Source organism: Lytechinus variegatus, chromosome 1, assembly GCF_018143015.1.
Source record: "Lytechinus variegatus isolate NC3 chromosome 1, Lvar_3.0, whole genome shotgun sequence".
Lineage (NCBI taxonomy): Eukaryota > Metazoa > Echinodermata > Echinoidea > Temnopleuroida > Toxopneustidae > Lytechinus > Lytechinus variegatus.
In genome coordinates, this window is record NC_054740.1 from 6,967,326 (window position 1) to 6,988,793 (window position 21,468).

At 35.7% G+C, this 21,468-nt stretch overlaps 1 protein-coding gene across 1 annotated transcript in view; it reads left to right on the forward strand.

Moving 5' to 3' along the window:
* The window catches only part of LOC121416788 (cholesterol 24-hydroxylase-like), a 32,668-nt gene that overhangs the window by 4,207 nt on the left and 6,993 nt on the right, over positions 1–21,468 (forward strand). Inside the window, exons 3-8 of the mRNA XM_041610308.1 lie at positions 6,139–6,220; positions 13,859–14,019; positions 16,645–16,783; positions 18,814–18,927; positions 20,010–20,244; positions 21,201–21,273. Of these exons, the coding sequence (XP_041466242.1) occupies positions 6,139–6,220; positions 13,859–14,019; positions 16,645–16,783; positions 18,814–18,927; positions 20,010–20,244; positions 21,201–21,273 (804 nt within the window). The remainder of the gene's footprint in view (positions 1–6,138; positions 6,221–13,858; positions 14,020–16,644; positions 16,784–18,813; positions 18,928–20,009; positions 20,245–21,200; positions 21,274–21,468) is intronic.

Consider the following 21,468-nt stretch of genomic DNA (forward strand, 5'->3'; position numbering starts at 1 on the left):
GGTGTTGAAACTCTTAAAGTCTAGACACAAAGCATACAAAAGTCTGTTAGCATTGCTCTTGATATACATGGTAATTTGAAATGGTTTCACTTTGAACTGTCTTAGTTTTTCATGTTTGCACAATCACTCAGTTCTTTTCGTTGATAGTTTTGGGCAAGTCTCCTAGGAATAACATTGAGGGAGTTTATAAAATTCATTTATTTATTTCAATATACAAGTTTGTACAAATGAAAAAACATTTGAATTCTATATGCATTGTAGCATATAAGTATGTACATGTATGTGTGTATAAGATCGTCCTTGATTAAAAGGAATAAATAGAAATGAAAGAACAGGTGTAGCAGAAAGCTGGAAAGGTTTGAAAAAGGGATCTTTAGATGGTCGGTTTTATAAAATGTCTATCTTGTCATGTTGGAGTGGGTTTTCTTATTTCCTCCAGAAAATGATTTTTTTATCATATTAGGTTTGAAATAAAACACAGATGAGCTTATCACTCTATTTGCTAAAAATCAGTAATAAGTCTGCTGAAATACAAAAGTTGGGCCTCAGTAGGCGGTGCTGCATGAGCCTGAGTTTGCTCAATCTCGAGATTTTAGCCCGATTGGCCTCTCCGTGAATAAGAAACCAAGAAACCCCCGTCTCCACGATCACAAGAAGAGAAACCCTGCTTGAGTGAGGCATCGATGTATTATGGTCTGACGCCGTGAATAAATAATCCTGAGTGTGCCTACACCTGAGAATTAGCAGGATAATTCGTAAAAATAGCATGCTATTTTGCAAATAATCCCAAGTTGACTTGGGATTGTAATCTTGAGATTAATCCTACGAACTAGCGCGATAATTGCGTCTCCATTGCAAATAATCTTGAGATTGATCGATCGGGATAATTTGCCGGATCAGAAATAGCGCGCTAATTTGAAAACTCGGTCTGGTGCAGACGGCCCTATTGGTAAGCTTATTAAAGCATGAAAAGTAGGATTCGAGAGCTCTGTCTGGAGGGCCCCTGAAGTTGAGCAAAACTTGTAGCAGGGATCAGTAGTCATTAAGTGAACAATGATCTTTGACATTGTGCTAATAATGTGTCTGATTGGATCAGGGAGATTAAATGATTGATCTTAATACCATGAGTGGGTCAGTGTATACATTAAGCAATCTCAGATACATGTAGGTGTGGTGCGTTTACTGCTGATCCGATATTAAAGCCGTACAGGGGTCTACGAATATATGTACATGTATGTAACACAAGGTGTACATGTAGTAAAATATTTTTTAAAGAAGATATTTGCAGGCGAGGGAAGGTTAGGCTGTAGTTACTTCTTCTTGGTATGAATGATCAGATTCAAAGTACAAGTATTATCAGATTAGAATGTTTGCTATCAGATGGCCTAAATTTTCTTTTTCTCAGGCTCAACAACATGCACGTCGATCTTCATTAATGCATTTTACTACATTTTTAATTAGATATCTTTTACACACGCTAAAATTTCCTTAACCCTGTACTATAGGTGGGGCTAGATTGCCTACAGTACAGGGTTAAGCTTAGCCCACTTTCTTTTTACACAGCATTTTTGCAAAGTGGGCTAACCCCACCTTTAGTACGAGATTATTTGGGCCTGCAAAAAAGCAGGGTTATCCCAGCAATTGCGGTACTAAGAGCGATAGTACGGGGTTAAGATTGCTAGTGTAAAACGAAAGTCGGCTAAGCTTTAAACCCCGTACTATAGGTGGGGCTAAATGGCAATTTATCCCCACTTATAGTACGGGGTTTAGGAAAGTTTAGCGTGTGTAAAAAGGGTTCGAGTGAAGTACTATATTCATGAGCTACCACTAGTCCGGGTTGCAAGGTTTTTTTTTGAAAAGCAAGTATTCCTTATCCGGAGTTAGCAATAACAATTTGGCATAATTTGTGAAAAGGAATAAAAATAGTATGGGGTTGAGGATAATACTGGGTTAGCGATAGTCCGGGGCTAAGAAAATCTTGTGTAAAAGGGTATAAGTAGCATGCTGTATACTATGAATATTTACCTTTAAATAATGTACCCTCTTTATTACAATGTATACTACCCATGCATGTACATGATATGAGGGAAAAATTGTAATTTGTTTTCTTTCAAGTTTTTTCTGTCCGGATTGATTCTCATTTTTTATGATAAAGAGGGAGCTGATATAAGGAGAGGTACATGTAGTCCGAAGTTGATAGTTGAAGGACAAGTTCACCCCAACAAAAAAGTTTATTTGAATAAAAATAGAAAAGTTCAACAAGGACAAAACTTTAAATTTCATCAAAATCAGACTATGTAAAATAGAAAAGTTATGAAATTTTTAAAGTTTCACTTAGTTTCACAAAGCAGAACTTATATGTACATCCTGGTCAGTATGCGAATGAGGAGACTGATGACGTCTTCCACTCACTATTTCTACATGTATATGAAATATGAAAAAGTCTAATTCTCTCATTGTGAAGTGAAACAACAATTGATTCCTCTTTGAACATGTGGAATTAGCATTGTTTGATACTGTATGATTGAGACAAGATTGTCCTTATTGTCAAATCTGTAAAAAATGAAATATTTTTTTATTTTAACAGTAAAAACAAAAGAAATAGTGAGGGACATCATCGACTGTCTAATTTGCATGCCACTAAATTGTGAATCACTGTCTTGGTGAGAAATAAGTGAACATTTTATATTAGAATAACTTTCTTATTTTACATCAGATTTTGATGAAATTTTCAGCGTTATGCTATTTTGATTTTTCTCTATTTATTCAAATCAACATTTTTCTGGGGTGGACTTGACCTCTAGGGGAAACTATCCCAAAGCTTATTTACAGTGTAGTACTGAATCCTGAATCTGTATTCCCAGTGCCACATGCAATTCTCTCAACTGCGCCTTGCCAATTTAGTATCTGAAATTCTCACAGGAGCCCTGGAAAATCCACATTCATTTTGATTTTGAAAAGATTTCCCAGTGTTGCAACTTGCAGATTTGGTCAGCCAAAAAGAGAAATAAATTGCCAATTCACTTTAAGAAGTGGCGTTTCACCTTTTAAACTTCCTGCATATTCGATGCATTTCTAAGGTTTTTGTCTCACCTGCATAGCAGAGTGAGACTATAGGCACCGCTTTTCCGACGGCGGCGACGGCAGCGGCGTCAACATTAAATCTTAACCTGTTGTTAAGTTTTTAAAATGACATCATAACTTAGAAAGTATATGGACCTAGTTCATGAAACTCAGCCATAAGGTTAATCAAGTATTACTGAACATCCTATTAGAGTTTCATGTCACATGACCAAGGTCAAAGGTCATTTAGGGTCAATGAACTTAGACCATGTTGGAGGAATCAACATCAAAATCTTAACCTGAGGTTAAGATTTTGAATTGACGTCATAACTTAGAAAATATGTGGACCTAGTTCATGAAACTTGGACATAAGGTTAATCAAGTATCACTGAACATCCTGCATGAGTTTTATGTCACATGACCAAGGCCAAAGGTCATCTAGGGTCAATGAACTTTGGCCGAATTGGGGGTATCTGTTGAATTCCCATCATAACTTTGAAAGTTTATGGATCTGATTCATGAAACTTGGACATAATAGTAATCAAGCATCACTTAACATTTTGTGCAAGTTTCAGGTCTCATGATTAAGGTCAAAGGTCATTTAGGGTCAATGAACTTTGGCCGAATTGGGGGTATCTGTTGAATTACCATCATGAAAGTTTATGGATCTGATTCATGATACTTGGACATTAGAGTAATCAAGTATCACTGAACATCCTGTGCGCATTTCAGGTCACATGGCCAAGGTCAAAGGTCAATGAACTTTGGCTGAATTGGGTGTATCTTTTGAATTACCATCATAACTTCGCAAGTTTATTGATCTGATTCATGAAACTTGGACATAAGAGTAATCAAGTATCACTGAACATCCTGTGCGAGTTTCAGGTCACATGATCAAGGTCAAAGGTCAATGAACTTTGGCCATGTTGGGTTTTTTGTTGAATAACCATCATATCTCTGTAAGTTTATTGGTCTAGTTCATAAAAAGTGGACATAATAGTAACCATGTACATGTATCACTGAACATCTTGTGCGAGTTAGAGTAGTTTTCAAGTCAGCACTGCTGTATATTGAACTGCGTGATGCAGGTGAGACGGCCAGAGGCATTCCACTTGTTTATTATTTACATCCCATATATTTTTGGTTACTTTATCTCCCTTGTCAAAGTCTTATTACTTTCGATAGTTGAAATTCCAGTCATAATATTTCACCTGCTATTGTTGTACATGTACGGTTATACATTCACTATGCTTTCATTGTTCTTTATGGTTATTTATTCTTCCTATAAAAAGAAATTGGCCTATTATTTCGATTTTGTATGTACATGTATATCTGCTACTTGTTTATTCTTTTTTATAACTTTTTTGTTTTTTGCCAATCAGACAAATTTTGTGATTTCATATTGATTTCCTAATAAAACATATAATTATAAAAAAAAATAACTTTATGCAATTTAATAAACAAAAATCTTGAAATTTAATAAAAAATCTAAGTACGTTCACACCTTGGTGGACATTCAGTGAATAAAAATACCACAACTGTAAAGTATCCCTATATCGCAAGTAACTATGAAAAGGTTCAAATTTTGGATTTGGTCATATAAATTGTATTGAGTTCTCTTCGAATAGACAACTTATTAAATGAGCTGCAAAAAAAAAAAAACTTGCAGATTTGGCAGTAGGCTGTGAAAAAACCCCCACCAAAAATAAAACCAAATTGATTTTTTTCCCTGGTGTTAGCTCTTTCTCATCATGCTGAGACAATGCGAGTAAGTGCGCATGCAAGGGCAATTGTGGGACGACCACAAGTGGTCAGCTCGACCAACCGTTACAGCGATTTTGGAGTGCATGACACCGTTCTCATTACAAACCTCAAAACTAATACTGGAAACCGGTTCAGGAAACCAGTTTGGAAGATTGCTTTGCTAGCGTTCCCATTTGATCACCTGAAAGTGGTTTTCAAAACCACTTCATGGAAAGTGATTTTGTCGCTATGGTTATGCTCTAAGTTTTTTGTGCGAAATTTGAAACCGCAACATAGGCATTCTCCACACAACACATGCGAGCCGAAGATCGCTTCCTGAAGAATGGTTGTCCTCATTTACGATATAACCAGTGTCCAGTTCTAACGAGGCAAAGCGATCTTGAAAACTTCATCGCTAGGTGGTTTTCGGAACTGGTTTGGAAGATCACTTCTAAGGCCACTTCAACCTTTCTCAGTACATGTTAAACTTAAGAAAGACGATATTATCTTTTTGAAAAAATAAGTAAATAAATTATTTTGTAAATATTTTGAGGAAATAGTTTATAGCATTTGAGGACATATAAAATATACACTATTAACTTCCATGAGAATTTAGTCATTAGATGTTGGACTATGAAAATGGAATAATAGTATATATTTATTTGGTGATTTCATCGCATTTGTGGTCTTTTCATGTCTTTTATATGTCCAAACTTGCATAAGCAGATACAGGGGCCACACAAAATCCCCCCCCCTACAAAAAACAAACAAACACAAAAAACGAAAACATTCTTCCATGATCATTCTCTAGCTAATACATTTCTCATATCAAAAGACAGATTTCCTTTTTGCCAAAGTAATATAAAATATGACATATTTTATCATTGTGTGCAATGGGGCATGTTCATGAGCCAGCTGGCACATATGATAATAGGTTTATTCATATTCATTTCACACTCAATTAAATCTATTCTTAAAAGTCCATGTAATATGCAGTGCATGTTGGATTTGAGAGACCTGCACAATGAGGGGAAAAATACTTGTAAATAATTAGAAGTTTTCATGCCTCAAAATAACTTAAATTCATTTACATTGAATGGTAAGCAATAAAACACCCTTTTTACAGATGTTCTCACTCATAAACCTAGCAAATGAGGTTGATTCTTCTTGTGCCTCCCAGGCTCCTCCATATAAAATGAAATAATTACTTCCATGATCTATCTTCATCCTGAAAACTGATGGCTTTAATACCAAACAGTTCTCTGAAAATGTGTGAGTGGTTGTTCATTAATTTCATTGTTTCTCTTGTTTACCCCCATTCTCATTTATTAGGTATAAGGAGTTTGGATTGGTGTTTTGTGTCCATATTCTTCATAATACATTTGTGGTTTGCTTGGACTCAAAAGTGGTCAAGGTAAGAATCAGCTTATTGTAATCAAAATAATAATGAAAATATAATATACACTCTACAGTCTCATTACAGCTCATGTTTTCAACGTTTAGCTGTAGGGTTCCAAAAGGCTTTCAAATATCTAATAGCCTTGTTTCATCCTGACAAGCCTGCATAAAACACAAGCATTTCAAAGAATATTTTCTGCCAGGTAACAATTTACTTCACCTGAGTCAAGTATGGTAAATAGTAGATTAATGTCTTGCCAAAGAAATCACTGTTTAGTCCTTGGGAATGTCACTGTAAAATAGTGGCTGTAAAATGTACGGGGGGGGGGGGGGGGGGGTGGCAGCAGGAAGCAGGAAGCAGGTTGACAGTCCCCACCCCCAGAAATTTTTAATGCTTAACTTAACTTTCCCGTTTGAAAATGTAAAAGCACCCTAACGACATTCTTGCTTGCTTTGCTCTCTTGCTTCATAGTGTCTTCAAATATTTTTTTTTACTTGTCATGCTGCCCGGGGAATAGAATTCTATATATGACCATGTGTACAATAAACAGGAAATAAGATACATGTACAATTCACTTTGTGCATGCAATTAATAATTACATTGACCACACATGTATATTCTGACTGACCGTGTACAAATGTCACTAGAACGTTACTTGCAATTTTTTTCTATACTAACTGTTTATCCATTAATATGTACTTTGTCAACAATGGTGATAAGAATGAAACCAATAAAGTAGGTAATATCTAACCACTTAAAATATTTAGAGATCCTGATCAGTAGTCTGATGATCATTCGACCCAAACGTAGGAGATTTCGATCATATCAGAGGGTTAATTTGAAGTACTGAATTGAAATATTAGCGCATAAATGCAACTGGCAGCCTTTTGGGAATTTGTACATTTTGTTTGTATCTTTAATTGATTCATGACCTTGTACATGAAGCAAACAAGTAAAGACCAGTTTTAGATCTTTTATCATTGGAATAACATATGAGATTCAAGATTCAATGATATTGTAATTCTGATCTATGTGAAATACCAATAAAAATAAAAAGTATTTTTAGACAATAAAACTTGACAATATCTACAATGACATGTAATTAAGACCCTGATTATTGCATTCTTACGGGGGGGGGGGGGGGGGGGGGGTGTTACATGATACCTATGTTCCGAACCATGGACCTGTCCATGGCCATACCAGAGTAAAAATAGAGGGCTTCAGAACTAAATCTTGGTCAATGGGGTTTTCTGGAAAGATTTTGGATCAACGAATGCGCTGCTCTGGAACTGACCACAGTTGGGGCTATGAGGCGGTGGGGCGGAACTAAACCCCAATGTAAGTATGTAAGAGTAAAGCTGACATCCATTACATAATATCGCTGTACTTGTTTTGGGGTCAGTTCAGGGAAAATTAGTCAAGGGTACAGTTTTGTTTCCAATACTTTAAGGGGAAGTTCACCCTGAAGAAAAGTTTCTTGTAAAAAATGACAGAAAAAGTAAAAAAAAAATATTGGTGAAGGTTTGAGGATAATCCGTCGAAGATTAAGAAAGTTATTAGAATCAAAGTTTTGGATTTGTGACATCATATGAGAGCAGCATTCCTACATAGCGAATGGTAAAAAATCAATGAAATGTCATTTTCTCAGAAAATTGAAAATGGTTTTACTGTGCCTTTTGTATATATCAATAAACAAATCATTTCACACCCGATCATAAATAGAAAACAAAATAAAACCATCAGGAACCATACAAAATTTGAAATTCATTGATTTTTTACCATTCGCCATGTAGGAATGCTGCTCGCATCCCTGTTACCAAGTAGAGAGCTTGGATATGATCTATTTATGATAAGTTTATTTAGAATTATAAATTACCTGTCTTTTACACTCTGTACACATCATAAAAGTGGAACAATTTATTGCAAGAAATTATGTTTTGTTTTCAGTCTAATTCAAGTTTCAGTTAGCATTTATAATAGTTTGTTAAGCTTGTCCATAGGCATACATGTAGCAAGCAAAACTAAGACTGTTTTTGTCAAGTATAATGATTGAAGGCAAGAATAAGGAGATAGGAATTTTTTTACAAGATTGACCATCTGATATTGTGCTTTCAAAACATGACTGTTTTAAGGAATTTTATTGGAAGTTTTTAGGAAGCTTATTGGTTTTGTACTAGTATTTTTCACAGAAGAACAATAGTATGAAATTATGCAGTAAACTTACAATCGAATTGACTTCCTTAATCCTTCTCAAGTATTTCTCTTAAATTTCTTTGACTGGGAAAAGGAAGTGAAAATCTAGCTATTTATAACTGATGTTTTGCTTTGTAGTTTTGATGACAGTAATAAAAACAAAATTTATGCAAAGCTGAATGCTACATATTACATGTATATGCTCTGTATCTGTCAGTTGCTCCATGGTACTGTCTTATGATTTTTTCACAGGAAAGGTTTTTCTTGAAAACGAACAAGGAAATGAAATGATTTCATTGGGCAACATGTTTGTAAAATGTACATCTATTAAAAGCTTGACACAAACCTGAAAAGAAAACTGATGGTCCTTTGCAAATGTTTTTCTCATTTTTGTCTCACCTGCGAAGCAAAGTGAGACTATAGGCGCCGCTTTTCCGACGGCGGCGGCGTCAACATCAAATCTTAACCTGAGGTTAAGTTTTTGAAATGACGTCATAACTTAGAAAGTATATGGACCTAGTTAATAAAACTTGGCCATAAGGTTAATCAAGTATTACTGAACATCCTATTAGAGTTTCATGTCACATGACCAAGGTCAAAGGTCATTTAGGGTCAATGAACTTAGACCATGTTGGAGGATTCAACATCGAAATCTTAACCTGAGGTTAAGTTTTTGAAATGTCATCATAACTTAGAAAATATATGGACCTAGTTCATGAAACTTGGACATAAGGTTAATCAAGTATCACTGAACATCCTGCATGAGTTTCACGTCACATGACCAAGGTCAAAGGTCATTTAGGGTCAATGAACTTTGGCCGAATTGGGGATATCTGTTGAATTCCCATCATAACTTTGAAAGTTTATGGATCTGATTCATGAAACTTGGACATAATAGTAATCAAGCATCACTAAAAATTTTGTGCAAGTTTCAGGTCTCATGATTAAGGTCAAAGGTCATTTAGGGTCAATGAACTTTGGCCGAATCGGGGGTATCTGTTGAATTACCATCATAACTTTGAAAGTTTATTGGTCTAGTTAATTAAACTTGGACATTAGAGTAATCAAGTATCACTGAACATCCTGTGCGCGTTTCAGGTCACATGACCAAGGTCAAAGGTCAATGAACTTTGGCCGAATCGGGTGTATCTGTTGAATTACCATCATAACTTTGAAAGTTTATGGATCTGATTCATGAAACTTGTACATAAGAGTAATCAAGTATCACTGAACATCCTGTTCAAGTTTCAGGTCACATGATTAAGGTCAAAGGTCATGTAAGGTCAATGAACTTTGGCCATGTTGGGGTTTTTTGTTGAATAACCATCATATCTCTGTAAGTTTATTGGTCTAGTTCATAAAAAGTGGACATAAGAGTTACCATGTATCACTGAACATCTTGTGCGAGTTAGAGTAGTATTCAAAGTCAGCACTGCTGCTATATTGAACCGCGTGATGCAGGTGAGACGGCCAGAGGCATTCCACTTGTATGCTTTACTTATTGTTGGTGCTGACACTGTTGGTGTTGACGTTGCTGTTAGTGTTACTGTTAAGATTGGTGTAGGTGTTGTTGGTGTTGGTGTTAATATATGGGTCAATCCACATCAAATCAACCAATTTTCAGACAATTTGTCACCCGACCCTCTTCGATTTTCTTTAAACTTGCACCAAATGTTGCCCCAAGTGTCTGACGGAAAAATCTGAAATATTTTGCCCCAAGGTCAAATGGTTGCTAAGATACAGCCTCCCATAGCAACCAATGTGCACTCAAAGAAATTATTTTAAATAAAATTGCCTATTTTTGATTGACTACTGCAGCAAAGTTTGATTGATTACAGTCTTCATTTTAAGTAAATTGAAAGAACTTTTTGGTCTAAACATGCAGAGTATACTGTAGCGCGGACCTGTCAACCGGATTTCGCACAAGAGGTCACCGAAAATGGCGTTAAGCATCCGTGTCAATGATTTCAGAAGCATGTTTGGAGGCTCATAAATCCAAAACTAAATTAGCTTAGAACCAAATATTATGCACATTTATGGACTTTCATATACTCAACAGAATTACAAAAAATTGACGCAAGAGTGTGCGTCGTTTTCCTGTAGGGCGCCCTCAAAGTTGGATTTTTTTCAAAAGATGCCAAGTTCAAGGTCACGGATCACCTCCCGTCCCATCGAGGAGGGGGACCAATTTCTGTGTTTTGATAGACATTTACCCATATTTTCAAGTGTTACTTGAGAAATTTTGCTACCAGAATGTTTAGGGGCTGATTTGCGCATTCCAAAATGGTCGTAAACACCCTAAATTTGACGTTAATGACACATACATGCTTTTCAACACTTTTCAAATTGTGATAACTCAAAGATGAAATGCCAAGAGACATTGATATCTTCTGTGATGATAGTCTGTAATTGGTATTAAAAGGATATATCTTCAGAAATAGTTTTTGTTGTTGGTAATGACCTTGAAAACACACCTAAAATTCAATAAAAACAGTAAATTTGCGAATTTTCCAGAATCATATGGCATTCAAATGGTGTTTACATTGACTTTCAAATGGGTGTCATTTCAATACAAAGGGTGAGCTTAAGCCAAAACTTGAAAGACATGTACAACTTTTGTTCTACTTTAAGCAACATAAAATATTTGAACTCAAAACTATATCATTTGACCTTGAAATTATTCCAAATATAGCTAATTATTGCTTCATAAGTAGCATATTCAAATCGCGCGAGTACATTGCACTTTGCAACACATTTCAAAATGGATTTTCTCATAGAGAGAATACCTGATCAGGCTGATATTTGCAGTATTGGTAGTCTGTAATGAGTTCTTGGAGGATCTACAGATTAGGTACCTATTCTCTCATGACAATGACCTTGAAAATACAGCTGAAAATCATGAAAATCAATAAATCATACAATTTTCATTAGTAATCAAGTGTTTTTACCCACTTTTCATTGTGTGTTATTTCATCTTAGATTGTGAGCTCATGCTGATAATTGCAAATCATGTTCCACTTTTGGTCTACTTTAAGCTACATAAAATATTTGAACTCAAAACCTTATCATTCGACCTTGAAATTGTTCCAAATATAGCTATTTGTGCTTCATAAGTAGCATATTCAAATCACACGTGTACTTTGCAACACATTTCAAATTGGATTTTCTCAAAGAGAGAATACCTGATCAGGCTGATATTTGCAGTATTAGTAGTCTGTAATGAGTTCTTAGAGTATCTACAGATCAAGGAACTATTCTTTCTTGACAATGACCTTGAAAATACAGCTGAAAATCATGAAAAATCGATAAATCAGACTGAACTCAAAACCATATCATTTGACCTTGAAATTATTTCCAAGTATTGAAATGTGTTGCTAAGTACAATGTACATGCACGATTTGAATATATGCTACTTATGAAGCAACAAATAGCTATATTTGGAATGATTTCAAGGTCAAAATATATGGTTTTGAGTTCAGTCTGATTTATTGATTTTTCATGATTTTCAGCTGTATTTTCAAGGTCATTGTCATGAAAGAATAGTTCCTTGATCTGTAGATCCTGCAAGAACTCATTACAGACTACTAATACTGCAAATATCAGCCTGATCAGGTATTCTCTCTTTGAGAAAATCCATTTTAAAATGTGTTGCAAAGTACACGTGTGATTTCAATATGCTACTTATGAAGCACAAATAGCTATATTTGGAACAATTTCAAGGTCAAATGAAAAGGTTTTGAGTTCAAATATTTTATGTAGCTTAAAGTAGACCAAAAGTGGAACATGATTTGCAATCATCAGCATGAGCTCAAAATCTAAGATGGAATAACACACAATGAAAAGTGGGTAAAAACACTTGATTACTAATGAAAATTGTATGATTTATTGATTTTCATGATTTTCAGCTGTATTTTCAAGGTCATTGTCATGAGAGAATAGGCACTTAATCTGTAGATCCTCCAAGAACTCATTACAGACTACCAATACTGCAAATATCAGCCTGATCAGGTATTCTCTCTATGAGAAAATCCATTTTGAAATGTGTTGCAAAGTGCAATGTACTCGCGCAATTTGAATATGCTACTTACGAAGCAATAATCAGCTATATTTGGAATAATTTCAAGGTCAAATTATATAGTTTTGAGTTCAAATATTTTATGTTGCTTAAAGTAGAACAAAAGTTGTACATGTCTTTCAAGTTTTGGCTTAAGCTCACCCTTTGTATTGAAATGACACCCATTTGAAAGTCAATGTAAACACCATTTGAATGCCATATGATTCTGGAAAATTAGCCAATTTACTGTTTTTAATGAATTTTAGGTGTGTTTTCAAGGTCATTACCAACAACAAAAACTATTTCTGAAGATATATCCTTTTAATACCAATTACAGACTATCATCAAAGAAGATATCAATGTCTCTTGGCATTTCATCTTTGAGTTATCACAATTTGAAAAGTGTTGAAAAGCATGTATGTGTCATTAACGTCAAATTTAGGGTGTTTACGACCATTTTGGAATGCGCAAATCAGCCCCTAAACATTCCGGTAGCAAAATTTCTCAAGTAACACTTGAAAATATGGGTAAATGTCTATCAAAACACAAAAATTGGTCCCCCTCCTCGATGGGACGGGAGGTGATCCGTGACCTTGAACTTGGCATCTTTTGAAAAAAATCCAACTTTGAGGGCGCCCTACAGGAAAACGACGCTTACTCTTGCGTCAATTTTTTGTAATTCTGTTGAGTATATGAAAGTCCATAAATGTGCATAATATTTGGTTCTAAGCTAATTTAGTTTTGGATTTATGAGCCTCCAAACATGCTTCTGAAATCATTGACACAGATGCTTAACGCCATTTTCGGTGACCTCGTGTGCGAAATCCGGTTGACAGGTCCGCGCTACAGTATACTCTGCATGTTTAGACCAAAAAGTTCTTCCAATTTACTTAAAATGAAGACTGTTATCAATCAAACTTTGCTGCAGTAGTCAATCAAAAATAGGCAATTTTATTTAAAATAATTTCTTTGAGTGCGCATTGGTTGCTATGGGAGGCTGTATCTTAGCAACCATTTGACCTTGGGGCAAAATATTTCAGATTTTTCCGTCAGACACTTGGGGCAACATTTGGTGCGAGTTTAAAGAAAATCGAAGAGGGTCGGGTGACAAGCATTGGTTGATTTGACATGGATTGACCCATATTGGCTGTGGTGTTGGTGTTCGTGTTGATGTTAGTATACATGTAGGTGTTGTTGCTGTCATTGCTGAACTTGCATTGTTGTTGCAGCTGTTGTTGAGATTGGTGTTGAAGTACCAATAGCTTGGAATAGTCTGTCTACATGTAGCTGTAACTCATCATGTTAGCTATTCATAAACTGCCCCAACATGGACTAACGCCAGCTATTAACACTAAACTGTAGAATTACTCATGGTTAATACTTCATGCTATTCTTTTATTTTTCAGATGGTGATGACGAATAGCAAGCATACCAAACCTACAGTAGAGTATTCTCCTTTCCAATCTCTCTTTGGTACCAGGTTCGTAGGAAGATCATTGGTCAGTGAGACTGACCACTCACGATGGGCAAAGAGGAGGGCGCTCTTTAATCCTGCTTTTCACCGTCAGTATGTATTTATCCTGTTCTTATCCCGTATTGAGCCTGGGGGAAGGCAGAATTAGAGGGCAGAGACGGGCAAAAATCACCCCTATCATCATTTGCATAATATTTTGACAACATACTGTGAGGGAGGTGCTGCAGTATAGAGTACCAAAGCAATGACATCAATTGCCATGGTTGTCATGGCTGCCTGGTTCTAAACAAATGAACCCGGTGGGTGTTTCATAAAGCTGTTTGTAAAGTTACCAACGACTTTACGCACGACTGGAAGATGTTCTTAGGTCATAACTCAATTACATAGGGATATCACAGAGCACAAGAAAGGATCACCAGACGTTCATAAAGTCATTCGTATCTTAAAGGTCAAGTCCACCTCAGAAAAATTTTGATTTGAATCAATAGAGAAAAATCAGGCAAGCACAATGCTGAAGATTTCATCAAAATCGGATGTAAAATAAGAAAGTTATGACATTTCAAAGTTTCGCTTATTTTTAACAAAATAGTTATATGAACGAGCCAGTTACATCCAAATGAAAGAGTTGATGATGTCACTCACTCACTATTTCTTTTGTTTTTTATTGTTTGAAATATTTGGATTTTCTTGCCATTGTCATGTGAAATGAAGTTTCATTCCTCCCTGAACACGTGGAATTCCATTATTTAACATTTTGTGCTTCAGGCAAGGAGGTCCTAATCATCAAATTCATAAAAATTGAAAAATTGTATAATTCAAACAATAAAAAACAAAAGAAATAGTGACACATCGACTCTCTCATTTGGATGTGGCTGGCTCGTTCATATAACTATTTTGTTAAAAATAAGCGAAACTTTGAAATGTCATAACTTTCTTATTTTACATCCGATTTTGATGAAATTTTCAGTGTTGTGCTTGTTGGATTTTCCTCTTTTTATTCAAATTAAGTTTTTGTTGGCGTGGACTTGTCCTTTAAGAACAGCTTTATGAAACACCCTACCGGAATGAAAGCGTGTGTCTCATAGGAGAAAATGGCTGCTATCGGAATGATTGCATGCAACCTATTCAGTCCAGCCAAAATATGGTCAGACAAACATCAGATGCAACCCTGTGTAGAACCAGCCTGGAATGATCGCTTGCAACCTATTCAGATGAGCCAAAATGTGTACAGACGACCGTCAGGTGCGACTCTGTTTAGAACCAGCCCGCCATGACACCACGGCAACTGATTTCATGCTTCGGTACTCTATTTCATGACTATTTTCTTTCAAGTCTTGTACAACTTTTGAGACCAATTCCAACATCCATGCATGAGGTTCCGAAGTTACTCAACATTTTATACTAGTGAACCATTCTATTATGCTAATTTTTGATATATTAAGGAATTGTTCTGTATATAAATAATATAAAATTCTTTAGATAAAATAAAGCAAGGATACCATACTACATTATTAATGCAATATTTGCAAAGTCTCAATCAGCTCTCCCCAATTCCCCGGATTGGAAAGTCCAGTTTCTCATCTAGTCTAATATGCATACGGCGGCGTAGTCTTAACCCTAAAAAGACTGGGGGGGCTGATTCAACCCCCCCTCGACATTTTTCGTGAGACGACCGCGTTGCTCACTGACTTTTTACTTTCAAGTCTTGCGCAACTTTTGAGACCAAAATTGTGACCCCCGGGTACGCGGTTCCGAAATTACGCAACATTTCGTAAGTGCATGCAGACCCCAAATTACTCAAAAACGTGAATTTGTGTACAAATCCAATGCAAATAGTGTTTTTAGCCAAAATTCATAAATGTATCATTATTTTTCCTTTTACTGCTTAAAATCAATTAATTTTATCTTTTTTATGGTCAAAATAAAGTCCCCGACAATTTCCATTGAAAAAACAATAAAAAACTAAAAGTCGAAAAACAGAGAAATACATAAGAAATTTAGAAAACAATAGAATAGATAAGAAAATAAATGTGATGTTGAAATTTTTTAAATAAATTTGATCAGATGATTTTTGTGAAACATATTTTTGTGAAACAAAAATTAGCATTTCAGGGGCATGATTTTATTAATTAGAGCAAACTATGATTTTACGCTTAAATTAGTATAATTAATGAGACATGACATTTTTTGCAGAATTTGATGTTATACACTGTAGTTTTGTAGATAATGCTATGGGTAACGCGTGTGCCAATTTTCGTCGTGATCGTGCCATCGATGGTCGAGATCATAAGGGGGGGGGCTGATTCAGCCCCCCCCCCAGTCTTCTTAGGCGTCGAAATAGCCCAGTCTATTGAGGGTTAAGCCCCTCCAATACCATACCAATCATTGTTGTGTATCTATCAATAGTGGTATCCTCAAATACATTGTATATACTCACTCATATGGAAGATATTTTTAGTCTTTGTGGAATTATCATACAGTGAATACTTAGGCTACAAACCATTCGTTGAATAATATTTTGTGAAACCATGGTGGTCGTTTTGGCTGTTAACGAGTATAATTACATAATTTAAGAATATGAAATAAATGTAGTACCCTTTACATCGACCTACATGTAGTTTGTTTTCCTATGTTCATTTTATACGATGTAAAATGTTACTCTGTGTATATTGTTGGAATGTAGAATAAAACAAACAAGATATGTTGATTTACATGCAGATACCTAAAGGGATTAATGAACATCTTTAATGAAAGTGCCGATCAGCTAGTCCAGGACCTGATGAAGAGGTCTGATGGTGAGACTGTGGTTGCCATGGGAGATAAATTTAACATGATTACTCTAGATGTCATTGGTAAGGTAGGGAGAAGTGTTTAACTTGATAAAAACAAAAATACAGTGTCAATAGTTTCCTGAAAGTAGAACTTGACTGTTTAAAATTAATAATAAAGTCATGTATTTACCCAGGGTAGCCTCTTCAGTTCCGAAAATAGTCATCCCAGCCAACCATGCTTAACATGATAATGTCATTATAACTCCGGCTTTAGCTGGGCACTCATGTATTCAAGGAATTTTATCCTATTGGTTCCAATTTACTACACCTGGGTTGAGAGTGGCAAATGTAGATAAATGCCTTGCAAAAGGACTTGAGTTATTTGGAATTGCAGCAAACAGTGATTTCATGAAAAAGTCTTTAAAATCAAAGTCGATTGTTATCAAATAAAAATTTCTGGATGATTTACCCATTCACCTTTGTGTGAAATCATGAAATGTAAGCTTAAAATGATCACAATAAAGATAAAGTTCAGTCAAATCAGTTAAAATGTCAGTTTAAAAGACCATCATTTTTGTCTCGCCTGCGTAGCGGAGCGAGACATAGGTATCACTATTTCTGGCGTCGGCGGCGTGGTCGTCGTTGTCGTCAACAATTGTGTTGTACACCCAATAACTTTTATATCTTCGAGGTGGGATCACCAAATTCATACCAGAGGTCCATCTCCTGAAGGAACAAGTCAAGTTCGAATATGAGTCAAATTTGAATAAGGTCAAAGGTCAATGAACTTTCCATGACTGGCACAATTGTGTTGTACACCCAATAACTTTCTATAGCTTTGAGGTGGGATCACCAAATTCATACCAGAGGTCCATCTCCTGAAGGCACAGGTCAAGTTCAAATATGAGTCAAATTTGAATAAGGTCAAAGGTCAATGAACTTTCCATGACTGGCACTGTGCTATGTTGTACACCCAATAACTTTCTATATCTTCGAGGTGGGATCACCAAATTCATACCAGAGGTCCATCTCCTGAAGGCACAGGTCAAGTTTGAATATGAGTCAAATTTGAATAAGGTCAAAGGTCAATGAACTTTCCATGACTGGCACAATTGTGTTGTACACCCAATAACTTTCTATAGCTTCGAGGTGGGATCACCAAATTCATACCAAAGGTCCATCTCCTAAAGGCACAGGTCAAGTTTGAATATGAGTCAAATTTGAATAAGGTCAAAGGTCAATGAACTTTCCATAACTGGCACTATGCTATGTTGTACACCCAATTACTTTCTATATCTTCGAGGTGGGATCACCAAATTCATACCAGAGGTCCATCTCCTGAAGGCACAGTTCAAGTTTGAATATGAGTCGAATTTAAATAAGGTTAAAGGTCAATGAACTTTCCATGACTGGCACTGTGTTGTGTTGTACACCCAATAACTTTCTATAGCTTCGAGGTGGGATCGCCAAATTCATAATAGAGATCCATCTCTTGAAGGTGCAGGTCAAGTTCAAATGTGAGCCGAATTTGAATAAGGTCAAAGGTCAATGAACTTTCCATGACTGGCACTGTGCTGTGCTGTACACACAATCACTTTCTATATCTTCGAGGTAGGAGTGCCAAATTCATACAAGAGGTCCATCTATTGAAGGTGCAGGTCAAGTTCGAATGAGGGTTGAATTTGATTAAGGTCAAAGGTCAGTGAACTTTCCATGACTGGCACTGTGCTGTATTGTACACACAATAACTTTCTATAGCTTCAAAACAGGTATTAAAGATATCTGACTGGTACTGTATGTTCGGATGCTTTTTGCATCTGTTTGTTCCATTAATGACATGACCTATAGTTTTGACATGCAGTCTCTTCATGACTGCAATATGCAGGCGAGACAACGCTTGGCGTTTGCCTTGTTTATATATATGTGAAGTCCCCTGTTAAAGATGATACGTAATCATGAAATAAAACTCACTCGTATGTAATCATGTAAATAAACTCACTTCTACGACAGAATAAAGATAATTATTTTAATGTAGTCCTGAAATTGAAGCACTGAATAACTCCAATTTCAGTACATTTAAGATTATCATTTTGAATTTCATTGTAATTTTGTACAGGTTGGTTTTGGTCTTGAGCTTGACATTCTTGAAGATGCTAACTGTCCTTTTCCAAAAGCTGCTACTAAAGCCCTCCAAGGCTTGCAGAAATCACTTCTTGATCCGTGGTACTCGGTAAGATTCTCAGACAAATTTTATTTTTTATTTTATTTTCGCTACTGTTCTAAATATTTTATTCAGTTACTAATTGGCCTGCTGATGTACCACTACTATATATTTACATAGTACAGTATAGGGTACCTGATACACTATACTATGCATTTACTGCTGTTAAAGGATTTCGGGGAAAAACGAATTAACTGGATTTTATAGAAATTTGATTTCTTTTAATAGGCCCTTTTATTTTGCAGGAGTCTAGCAATATTCATTCACTGATATACTGTATCAGTAATGCTCACATTCGACTAGGACCTTATCCTTTATAATATAAAGGCCAAATTATCTTCTTTGTCTTGATTTATTTTCAACAGCTTTTCCTGTTGTGTATAATTGTTGATGTGATATGGCGATAAGTCTAGGCAGCTCCATAAAATAATCAACCTTTTTGTTCATCCATCCATTATTTGTCTCGCCCTCATGGCAGAGCAAGGCTATATACAACAGGGGTGTGAGAGTTCAGATTTTTAGCTGATTTCAGATTTTTTTTTATTTATAGCCTTAATAATTTCAGCTTATTTTGAAGACATGAAAGAAGCAAGTGGGGGAGAATAGTAGGGGCGTTGGGTTGAGGGGGAGGGGGGGGGGAAGGATGCACTGAATAGAGTAAATTAGAGGGAGGGGCTGAGGGTCATTTTGGTGATTGTTAAGGTGAATCCGGGGACTCCCTTAGAGATTAAGCTAGATTTAGATAGGAATTCTGATTTTTTTAAATAATTTTTTTTCAGATTATTTAATTTCATTTATTTTTTATGTGAAATATTTTGCCCAAGAACATTCTCATGCTGTTTTTACTCCTTTTTAAAGTCAAATGATAAAACTACCATGCAGACTCGCCTTGAAAAAATCATTTTCAATTTCTTTATTATGCAAGAGCTGGTAACCCTGAATTCCCCTGGTAACCCCGCCCCTGTCTTCGGCGGTGACTTAAAGTTCCTTGGCTATTTTTCAGATTTTTCTTCAGAGGGGAATATCATGATGTAACTGGATTGTTACTACTACTACTATTTTCTATTAATATGGTATTCTATTCCCTTCAGTTTAACCTAACATCCAATGCCAGGACTTTCCGTGAGGAGTCAAGGGATGCTTGCCGTCTACTTCGTCAGATTGGTCGTGACTGTATCCTACAACGAAAAGAAGCCAGAGCTCGCGGAGATGATGTCCCTCGGGACATTCTCACATACCTTCTAGATGCTTCTGAAGAACTCAAAGGAGATCAGGTCTTTGGTTTAGAGGAAATGATTGATGAGTTTGTCACGTTTTTCATTGCAGGTGAAAAGAATCTTGAAGCTCTTTCAAGAATGATTAATTCAAACTCAAATTCAATTCAAATTTGTTTATTTCACATCTCTTAAAACAGGGTACAACACATAGTGAGTTAATCAATAGAGTAAAAACAACAATGACAGTTGTACAATTTAGACAAAATTAACAACTGAAGATAAAACATAAAGTATATGAATGGGATGTGAGGGAGCAACAAGAAGCCATTGGCCTATCTAGGCTACTCACTTTTTACATTCATTACTGATGATAAAACAAAACAATATCTTCCAATCAACTTTTGAGATTGGAAAACAAAGATCTCAAGATCCAACCAATTCAGTAGATTGGTAGAACAGAAGAACAGCAATTAAAAACAAAAATAAAGAAAAAAAAATAATAGTGGGAAGTATAGAATTTAAGAACGGCTTTTGTCCACTTGAACATGAGTAGATGGATTAACCTCTCACTCACAGCAAAAACCCTTACCCCAGAGGCCATGGTTTTCTTTTATTTTTAAATAAAATGTCAATGTGTTCTTCTGTGTTCTACTGTTTTCATATTCAAATTGTACAGCACAAACCACACTGATTAATTTATTAGTTTATTAGCTTGAAAGACATTGTTTTCTCTGAATTTTGTCTTCTGTGATTTTTCAATTTTCCATATGATGGAAAACTGGGGACTGTAATCTGACCCCTCTTTCCGCTTTTGTATGTTTCAGTGCATCCACCATCATCAGCCCAACTCTCTTCCTCCAACAGCATCTTCCATTTCATTATTTTGAGAACTTATGTGCATAAATGAGCTCTCATGTGAAGCTGTTAATCAAATCTTGAACTACATGTATTCCCATCAGTGTATGGTGGTCATTTATGATGTCAAAGGTCACTTACAAACTCATTTGTGGTCACCTGTAATGCACAGTGTTGTATGAAAGCCTACTATTCAATCTTTCCACGCAGGTCAGGAAACAACAGGAAATCATTTATCTTTTACACTGCAACAAATATGTAGACATCCAGATGTCTTGAAAAAGTGAGTACAAGTGGTAACGACATTGAAACATAAATGATGTCTAGTCATTGTTTATGAGAATTGTAAAGACGTATTACCTACATGTATAGTGTAGTCACACCAAAAATGAATTAATTTCATTCTTGTGTACAAAGGAGAATCAGACGAGCATAAAACTAAAAATTTCATGAAAAAAGCACTGTGAAATAACATTTT